This window comes from Hemitrygon akajei, chromosome 12 (assembly GCF_048418815.1).
Source record: "Hemitrygon akajei chromosome 12, sHemAka1.3, whole genome shotgun sequence".
Lineage (NCBI taxonomy): Eukaryota > Metazoa > Chordata > Chondrichthyes > Myliobatiformes > Dasyatidae > Hemitrygon > Hemitrygon akajei.
In genome coordinates, this window is record NC_133135.1 from 27770105 (window position 1) to 27780652 (window position 10548).

At 42.9% G+C, this 10548-nt stretch overlaps 1 protein-coding gene across 3 annotated transcripts in view; it reads left to right on the plus strand.

Annotated features, from left to right (window-relative positions):
- The window catches only part of tie1 (tyrosine kinase with immunoglobulin-like and EGF-like domains 1), a 104613-nt gene extending 103391 nt beyond the window's left edge, over nucleotides 1-1222 (plus strand). For all 3 annotated transcript variants that reach the window (XM_073062776.1, XM_073062777.1, XM_073062778.1), the window contains one exon: nucleotides 184-1222. In XM_073062776.1, coding sequence (XP_072918877.1) covers nucleotides 184-255 — 72 coding nt within the window. In that variant the 3' untranslated portion in view covers nucleotides 256-1222. The remainder of the gene's footprint in view (nucleotides 1-183) is intronic.
- The last annotated feature ends 9326 nt before the right edge of the window (nucleotides 1223-10548 follow it).

Sequence of the window (10548 nt, forward strand, 5' to 3'; positions counted from 1 at the left end):
CAATTTCACTGGTGGCCAGCAGTACTTCCCACTGCCAAATAACACGTTGTTATCCACTGTTTCTTGGGCTTCAGTACAATCCCCAGCAATTAAGCAGTGTCTTACAAAGGCAAGGGAAGTTAATTAGTGAAGACAAAAGAAAATGCCTTTAGTGATTATTTCAACCTGTTAATCTCTCCCCAGGCTTACGTGAACACAGCTTTGTTTGAAAACTTCACATATGCTGGAATCGATGCCACAGCAGAAGAAGTGTGACACTGGACTTGTACAAACATCCACAGTACCCAAGTTGCTGTAGATTCTGCTACAAGCACTTCAGTACTGTTGCCAAGGGATCAGGTTTCAGTGACTGTGCTACCTATCCCAAGATGCTGACTGCTTGCACTATGAGCCAAAAGAAAACGCAGAGTAGCCTACAAAACAAGTTGATTCCTCGGCATTGTAAAGCATGTTTGGGAATTGAGCATAATCCCATGGCAGAGTGGAATACTGTGTCTAACCCTAGTGACGAAGTATAGAACTTCCTGTCATCTCATGTGGTATGACCAGTACACAGATTCACTTGGAAGTCGGCTGCAGAAATACCCTTGACAATGGGATGATTCTCAAGGTCCATACTTCTTGCAATACGTCAATGAGAGTTGACTTAATTGAAACTGTGGAAATGGGATCTTTAATTTGGAACATATTCTAGCGGAGCCACACTCATCTCATTTGGTTTGTGATTGGACACATAGATAGACTGGAAACATATACTATTTCTTACATAAACCCTGTACAAGTATATTGCCTATGCATATTGTCCACATGTATGTTTGTGTGCATACATAATTTCAGTCAACAGCTATCGTAGCAGATGATTCTGGATCAGACTTCTTGGGTACGTGTTTCAAAGTAGATTGTTTGATTCATGAGCAAACTTGACAGCAGAAACTTGACTGAGAACAGTGACAGAAGGTCAGAGATTGCCTGCCCACGTGATTCCATTCACCAGTGAATGTGCCATGAGTTCCAGGAAGCCTGTTCTGTGGTTCGTTCAAGCCTATAACAAGATTTTCCATATCCCGGACAAGTTCCACTGGACTTTGAAAATGACACACTGTAAATGCTACTTAAAGGTGACATAACCCTTTGCAAAGTTCAGGCACTGCTTTCACAGTTTAATCTAAACAGAATTATTTTACCTGATGGTCAATAAATTCATTTATGCAATCACCAAGAATACTGTGAATGGGTCAATCATCATCTGTCTTATTTATCCTTGATTGGAACACATTTTATCTCAGATTCATTTCAAGCACTAATTTTCAGAAATGATCAATTGGTGCCACATAATTTCAGCAACGTGAATTTATATGACACCTCTAAATGGGTCACATTGGTTTGCTAGCAAAGCAAAGAGAAATTGGGAAAGATAACCTCCCAATCAGGAGACTGATTGAGATTTTAAACGCAGAGTTTTCTAGTAGTTTCTCAGAATTGAAGAGTGACTAATCAGCAAGAGGCAATGCTAGCAGCAAGAGCTATCTTTTAGTCAGGTCTGCACTCAAGATTTAAAAGCTGTGCTGAGCACCAGTTTTCTTAGAGCTGGACAATCCATGGCAGGGAGAGCTACCTTTAATCAGGACAGCAATTGAGATTTTAAAGGCAGAGTTTTACGGTAATTTATGAAAAAGAACTTTGAGCAGTTGACTTTTGGGATTGATTGGCAAGAGCAAATGAAAAGAAGACAATGGCAAATGCTGTGGCCATCATCTGAGTGGGCAGAGTCAGAGTGGTCATCTTGAGGCTTTAGCTCTTCGAGACTTCAGCAAAGAGAGGCTACAGTCAGAGAAAGCAAAAGAAAAGCTACAGGTTAAGTTTTTTTTTCCATCTCTTTATGTCTGCTCAGCTAGAACAGTAGAGATACCAGGCTGGATAACTGAATGATCCTCTTGCAGGACCAGTGTCCCTGATGACTACAAATACAAGAACTACACCAGCTGCAGCTCCTAACAAACCATGTTAAGGAGTTGGAGCTGGAACTGGATGAAATCTGGATCATTCGGGAGACTGAGGGGGTAATACATACGACATATAAAGGGGTACTTACAGGCAAAGTGCAGGACACAGGAAACTGGATAACAATTAGGAAGGGGAAACGAGTTAAGGAGCCAGTACAGGGTACTCCTGTAGCCATCCCCCTCAACAACAGGTATATCACTTTGAATACTGTTGGGTGGGTTGACCTAACAGAGGAAAGTCACTGTGGTCGGGCCTCTGGCACTGAGTCTGGCTCTGTGATTTAGAAGGGAAAGAGGTAGAGGAGATACACTGTGGTGATAGGGGATTTGTCAGTTAGGGGAACAGACAGGAGATTCTGTGGGTAAGAACGAGATTCCCGGATGGTATGTTACCTCCTGGGTGCCAGATCCTGGGATATCTCAGATTGAGTCCTTGGCATTCTTAAGAAGGATGGTGAACATCCAGAAGTCATGGTCCATGTAGGTACCAATGACATGGGTAGGAGGAGTGATGAGGTTCTGCATAGAGAGTTCCCGGAGTTGGGTAAAGGGTAAGACCTCCAGGGTTGTGATCTCAGGATTGCTACCCATGCCACATGTCAGTGAAGCCAAAACAAGGGAGACTATACAGTTTAATACATGGCTAAGGAGTTAGTGTAGGAGGGAAGGCATACAACTTTTGGATCATTGGGCTCTCTTCTAGGGAAGGTGGGACGTGTACAGAAGGGATGGTTTACATCTGAACTGGAGGGGAACTAATATCCTAGTAGGAATACTTGCTAATGCTGCACGGTGAGATTTAACCTAGAGTTACAGGGGGGTAGGAACCTGAGTGGTAGAACAGTTAGTGGTGGATTTGTGGAGGCAGATATTGGTAAGGCCTCGGACATAGTTAGAAATCAAAAGGTTGAGCACGGTGCGACCAGTGTCCTGAGCTACACATATATTTCAATGCAAGAAGTATTATAGGAAAAGTGGGTAATAGTGCTGAAAGTGAGATAGTTGGTTTACAGACAAAAGCAATATGTAGTGAAGAGAGGATGTTGATAGGTTAAAATTGCAGTCAACAGGATGAGTTTGCAACACAAAAGGCAGACAAAATGGAAAAGGGTGAATACAGGACTGAAGGTGTTATATTTGAATGTGCATAGTATGCAGAATAAGGTAGATGAACTTGCAGCACAGTCGCAGATTGGCAGGTATGATGTTGTAGGCATCACTGAATCATGGCTGAAAAATTATAGCTGGAAGCTTAATGTTCGAGAACGCACATATTGTATTGAAAGTGCAGGCTGGAAGCAAAGAGGGCAGTATTCCTCCGTTGGTAAAAAAAATGAAACCAAATCACTAGAAAGAGGTGGCATTGGTTAAAAGATGTTGAATCATTGTGTATTGAGCAAAGGAACTGCAAGGGTAAAAAGACCCTGATGGGAGTTGTATACAGACCCCCAAACAGTAGTAAGGATATGGTCAACAAATTATAACAGGAGATAGAAAATGCATGCCAAAAGGACAATGTTACAATGGTCATGAGGGATTTCAATATGCAGATAGATTGGGAAAATCAGGTTGGTAGTGGATTACAGGAAGGTGTATTTCTAGAATGCCTTCGAGATAGCTTCTTAGAGCATGGTTGACGCCACTAGGGGATCAGTTATTCAAGATTGGGTGCTATGTAATAAACCAGAATTTATTACTCAAGGTAAATGGACTCTGAGGGGAAAGTGATCATAATATGATTGAACTCACCCTGAAATTTGAAAAGGAGAAGCTAAATTATTATAGTGAAGTAAAGGGAATTACAGAGGCATGAGAGAGGAGCTGGCTAGAATGGATTGGAAAAGAACATTGGCAGGGATGATGGCAGAGCGGCAATGGCTGGAATTTCTGGAAGCAATTCGGAAGGCAAAGGACATATACATCCCAAATGGAAGAAGTATTCTAAAGGCAAGATGACACAACTGTGTTTAACAAAAGAAGTCAAAGCCAGCATAAAAACCAAAGGGAGGGCATATAATACAGTAACAATTAGTGGAAGTTAGAGGATTAGGAAGGTTTTAAAAACCAACAGAATGCAACTAAAAAATTCATTAAGAAGTTAAAGATGGAATACGAAAGTAAGCTAGCCAATAATATTAGAGAGGATACCAAAAGTTTTTTTCAAATACAGTAAGTGTAAAAGAGAGGTGACAGTGGATATTGGACTGCTGGGAAACAATACTGGAAAATTAATCGTGGGGACAAGGAAGTGGTGGACAAACTGAATAAGTATTTCACATCAGTCTTCACTGCAGAAGACACTAGCAGTATGGTGGAAGTTCCAGATGTCAGGGGTCATGAAGTGTGTAAAGTTGACTTTACTAGAGAGATAGTGTAGGAAACTGAATGTTCTGAAAGTAGATAAGTCACCTGGACCAGATAGTGTACACCCCAGAGTTCTGAAAGAGGAGGCTGAAGAGATTATGAAGGCTTTAGTAATGATCTTTCAAGAATCATTAGATTCTGGAATGTCCTTCCATGGCCACCTTCTCTGTCATGATGAGGCCACACTTGGGTTGCAGGAACACCTTGTAATCTGTTTGGGTAGCCTCCAACCTGAAGGCATGAACATCAATTTCACAAATTTCCCATAATGACCCCCACCGCCCACCCCGTTCATCTTTTCCCATCCCCTTCTCCCTCTCTCACCTTATCTCCTTGCCCACCCATCACCTCCCTCTGGTGCTCCTCTTTTTCTTTGTTCCATAGCCTCTGTCTTTTTCACCAATCAGCTTCCCAGCTCCATACTTCATCCCTCCCTCTCCAGGTTTCACCTATCACCTGGTGATTCTCTCTACCCCCCCCCCCCCACCCTTTAAATCTACTCCTCAGCTTTTTTTTCTCCAGTCCTGCCAAAGGGTTTCAGCCCAAAACGTTAACTGTACTTTAGTCCACAAATGCTGCCTGACCTGTTGTGTTCCTCCAGCATTTTGTGTGTGTTACTCAGATTTCCAGCACTTGCAGATTTTCTCTTGTTTCTGATTAAATTCTGGAATGGTTCTAGAAGACTGGAAAATTGCAATTGTTATTCCATTCTTCAAGAAGGGAGAGGGGCAGAAGAAAGGAAACTATAAGCCAGTTACTCTGACCTCAGTGGTTGGGAAGATGGAGTCAATTATATAAGGATGAGGATCCATGATAAAATACTGAGACCTGGAGGCACTTGATAAAATAGACCATAGTCAGCATGGTTTCCTCAAGGGAAAATCTTGCCTGACAAATCTGTTGGAGATCTTTGAAGAAATAACAAGCAGGATAGACAAAGGAGAATTGGTTGATATGTACCTGGATGTTTAGAAGACCTTTGACAAGGTGCCACACATGAGCCTGCTTAACAAGCTAGGAGCCCATGGTGTTACAGAAAAGATTGTAGTATGGATAAAGCAGTGGCTGATTGGCAGGAGGCAAAGAGTGGGAATAAAGGGAGCCTTTTCTGGTTGGCTGCCAGTGACTAGTGGTGTTCCACAGGGGTTTATGTTGGGATTGATTATTTTAACATTATATGTCAATGATTTGGAAGATTATATTTTTGCAAAGTTTGCAGACTATGTAAAAGTAGGTGGAGTATTGTGAGCAGGTTTGAGGATTTATTTTAGAAAGTGTGTGCTGAAATGAATGGGGTGGTTTGAGTATCTCAGAATCTGCTGTTCTCCAGGGATTCTCATGCACAACAGTCTAGAGTTTACAGAAAATGGTGTGAAAAACAATTCTAAAAATCTAGTGAATGGAAGTTCAGCTTTAGTTATGTAGGGCATTAACATAACCTCATCCAGAGTGGTGGTATAGTGTTGGTCCCCTTATTTAAGGAAGGATGTTGAAGCACTGAAATTAGTTAAAATAAGGCTTACTAAAATGAATATCTGGATTGATGGTTTGCCTTATGTGGAGAGGTTAGACAAGCAAATATGGATGATAGAAAAATGGAGGGCTATGTGCAAGGAAAGGGTTAGATTGATCTTAGAGTAGGTTAAAAGGTCAGCACAACATCATGGGCCGAAGGGCCTGGATTGTGCTGTAATGTTCGATGTTCAAACTTACATCCATTGGAGCTTGGGAAAGTAGAAGAGGTCTTAATTGAAACATAAGATCTACAGCATCAATATATAGATGTTTCCTCTTGTGAGACGTTTCCTCATTTTAGGCAGCCATTTTATTCTCTCAGAATGTTGTGAGACTTTGAAACTCTATTCTTCAAAGGGCAGTGGAAGCAAAGACTAAATGTTGTTAAGGCCAAGATTCAAGGTTTTTAGATAAGCAAAGGCTGGTAAGGGTGATGAGTACCATGGATAAATGAGAATGTAGAGTTGAGATTAGAATCCAATCAGCCACAAACTTATTAAATGTTAGAACAAGCTCAAGAGGCTGAGTGGCTTATTTCTGATCCTAATTTGGATGTTTATATGTTCATCTGCAGATATTATAAAGGTTCAGATTGATAGCAAATAATATTCATGTCACTAAAGAGGTAAAGATGGCGGCGCGACGACGCAGGGCGCAGCGGCCACTCCAGTAAGGAATATCCGTTATCTGTAAGTAGGGGCCGTGCACAATCCTGATTTGATTGAGACGGATGTGTGAAGCACGGAGGAACATCTGGCGAAACTTCTGACATGCCTGTGCTGCTGACGCTGCTACTGAGCGATCGGAGAGATCTCCAGAGAGGAAGGCCCCGAATCCTCGGCTTTGCCTGTTGCTTGGTGGCCGGAGCCGGGGTTGAAGCACTCGGCAGAGATGGTGCTCGGTGCTCGGTGTCGGAGGGCTGGTCGGAGGCACGAAGTTGTCGGAAGTTTTCGGACGGACTCACAGTTGGCTGTGCTCGGGTGCTTCCAGAGGCTGCATCGGGAAGTTTTGCCACGTTGGAGGTTTCTTCCTTCTGCCATCTGCGTGAGATGATGGGCTATCTGGGACTTTGAGACTTTTTTTTACCCATGCCCATGGTCTGCTCTTATCAAATTATGGTATTGCTTTGCACTGTTGTAACTGTATGTTATAATTATGTGGTTTTTTTGGTCAGTTAGTCTTGGAACTGTATGTTATAATTATGTGGTTTTTTTGGTCAGTTAGTCTTGGTCTGTCTTGTGTTTATGTGATATCATACTGGAGGAACATTGAATTTCCCCTTGGGGATGAATAAAGTATCTATCTATCTATCTATCTATCTAAAGTGGCAGGTAACTCCAGCAGGAGATTCTAACTACTTGTCCTACTGTCACCCAGTACCCCACAATCCTGGGAGAGGCTTTTACCAGTGATTTAATAACCCAGCTAGACCTGCCACATGAATGTAATGACTGCAAGAGGGATCAGATTTTGGTCATCCTGTGGCAAGTGCCTCTGTTATTGATACACCAAAGTCATTCTATCATCTTCTAGGCACAAGTCAGAAAAGTGAGGAACTAATTGCCACTAACCCAGATAAGTGCATCTTCAGCTCCAGGAAGCTTCCCATGATTGGGGACAATGCAGCCTACTTGATAGTAGTCCACCCAACACGCTAAATGTTCACTCTCTCCAGCACTAACAAACAGTGTGTAGCATCTAAAAACTGCAAGCAATCACTAACATAGGCTACTCCAACCTCCCAAGCCCTCAAGCTCCACCACCAAAGGCTGAAGGATAGTAGACACATGGGAAAATCACCATCAACTCTCCAAGTTGAACACCATCCTGACTTGGAAATTGACCTTCATTGTCACCTGGTGTAAGTCTGGATCGCTAAATCTGTTGAAGGCACTCCCAATTGTACAATGGGAGTACAATAGAAGGTCTACAGTACTTCACGTTTAGTACCACCTTCTTAAGGGCATTTAGAATGGACAATCAGTGCTGGCTTCACCAGTAATTAATGCATCTCTCAATGTAAACAAATCTCTCTTAATGGACTGTGTTCCCTCATCCCTGGTACAGATGTGATCAGTATATTATATTAAAAGAGGTGGGGGTGTGGCACAGTTGACCAGAGTTAGTGTCACGGCTGCAGAAAAGGAGGACATCATGGAGGGATTGTCTACGGAGTCCCTGTGGATGGAGGTTAGGAATAGGAAGGGGTCAATAACTCTACTGGGTGTTTTTATAGACCACCCAATAGTAACAGGGACATCGAGGAGCAGATAGGGAGACAGATTCTGGAAAGGAGTAATAATAACAGGGTTGTTGTGGTGGGAGATTTTAACTTTCCAAATATTGATTGGCATCTCCCTAGACTGAGGGGGTTAGATGGGATGGAGTTTGTTAGGTGTGTTCAGGAAGGTTTCCTGACACAATATGTAGATAAGCATACAAGAGGAGAGGCTGTATTTGATTTGGTATTGGGAAATGAACCTGGTCATGTGTCGGGTCTCACAGTGGGAGAGCATTTTGGAGACAGTGATCACAATTCTATCTCCTTTATTATAGCACTGGAGAGGGATAGGAACAGACAAGTTAGGGAAACGTTTAATTGGAGTAAGGGGAAATATGAGGCTATCAGGCAGGAACTTGAAAGCATAAATTGTGAACAGATGTTCTCAGAGAAACGTACCGAAGAAATTTGGCAAATGTTCAGGGTATATTTGTGTGGGGTTCTGAGTAGGTACGTTCCAATGAGACATGGAAAGAATGGTAGGGTACAAGATCCATGGTGCACAAAGGCTGTTGTAAATCTAGTCAAGAAGAAAAGAAGAGCTTACAAAAGGTTCAAAAAACTAGGTAATGATATGAATCTAGAAGATTATAAGGCTAGCAGGAAAGAGTTTAAGAATGAAATTAGGAGAGCAAGAAGGGGCCATGAGAAGGGCTTGGTGGACAGGATTTAGGAAAACCCCAAGGCATTCTACAAGTATGTGAAGAGCAAGAGGATAAGACGTGAGAGAAAGGACCAATCAAGTGTGACAATGGAAAAGTGTGTATGGAACCAGAGGAAATAGCGGAGGAACTTAATGAATACTTTGCTTCAGTACTCTCTACAGAAAGGGATCTTGGCGATGGTAGGGATTGTAGGGATAACTTGCAGTGAACCATGAGAATGTAGATATTAAGAAAGATGATGTGCTGGAGCTTTTGAAAAGCATCAAGTTGGATAAGTCGCCGGGACCGGATGAGATGTACCCCAGGCTACTGTGGGAATGAGGGAGCAGATTCCTGAGCCTCTGGCAGTGATCTTTGCATCATCAATGAGGACAGGAGAGATTGCAGAGGATTGGAGGGTTGTGGATGTTGTTCCCTTATTCAAGAAAGGGAGTAGGGATAGCCCACGAAATTTTGGGCCAGTGAGTCTTACTTCAGTGGTTGGTAAGTTGATGGAGAAGATCCTGAGAGGCAGGATTTATGAACATTTGGAGAGACATAATATGATTAGGAATAGTCAGCATGGCTTTGTCAAAGGCAGGTCATGCCTTACGAGCCTGATTGAATTTTTTGAGGATGCGACTAAGCACATTGATGTAGGTAGAGCTGTGGATGTAGTGTATATGGATTTCAGCAAGGCATTTGATAAGGTACCCCATACAAGGCTTAAGGAGGCATGGGATCCAAGGGGACATTGCTTTGTGGATGCAGAACTGGCTTGCCCACAGAAAGCAAAGCGTGGTTGTAGATGGGTCATATTCTGCATGGAGGTCGGTCACCAGTGGTTTGCCTCAGGGATCTGTTCTGGGACCCTTACTCTTTGTGATTTTTATAAATGACCTGGATGAGGAAGTGGAGGGATGGGTTAGTAAATTTGCTGATGACACAAAGGTTGGGGGTGTTGTGGATAGTGTGGAGAGCTGTCAGAGGTTACAGCGGGGCATTGATAGGATTCGAAACTGGGCTGAGAAGTGGCAGATTGAGTTCAACCCAGATAAGTGTGAGGTGGATCATTTTTGTAGGTCAAATATAATGGCAGAATTTAGTATTAATGTTAAGACTCTTGGCAGTGTGGAGGATCAGAGGGATCTTGGGGTCTGAGTCCATAGGACACTCAAATCTGCTACACAGATCGACTCTGTGGTTAAGAAGGCATACGGTGCATTGGCCTTCATCAATCGTGAGATTGACTTTAAGAGCCGAGAGGTAATGTTGCAGCTATATAGAACCCTGGTCAGAACCCACTGTGCTCAATTCTGGTCGCCTCACTATAGGAAGGACATGAAAACCATGGAAAGGGTGCAGAGGATATTTACAAGGATGTTGCCTGGATTGGGGAGCACGCCTTATGAGGATAGATTGAGTGAACTCGGCCTTTTCTCCTTGGAGCAACAGAGGATGAGAGGTGACTTGATAGTGGTGTACAAGATAATGATCATATGGATAGTAAGAGGCTTTTTCCTAGGGCTGAAATGGCTTGCATGAGAAAGCATAGTTTTAAGGTGCTGGGGAGTAGGTACAGAGGAGATGTCAACGGTAAGTTTTTTATGCATAGAGTGGTGAGTGCATGGAATGGGCTTCCGGCGGTGGTGGTGGAGGCGGAAACGATAAGGTCTTTTAAGAGACTCCTGGATGGCTACATGGAGTTTGGAAAAATAGAGGGCTATGGGTAAAGCCTAGG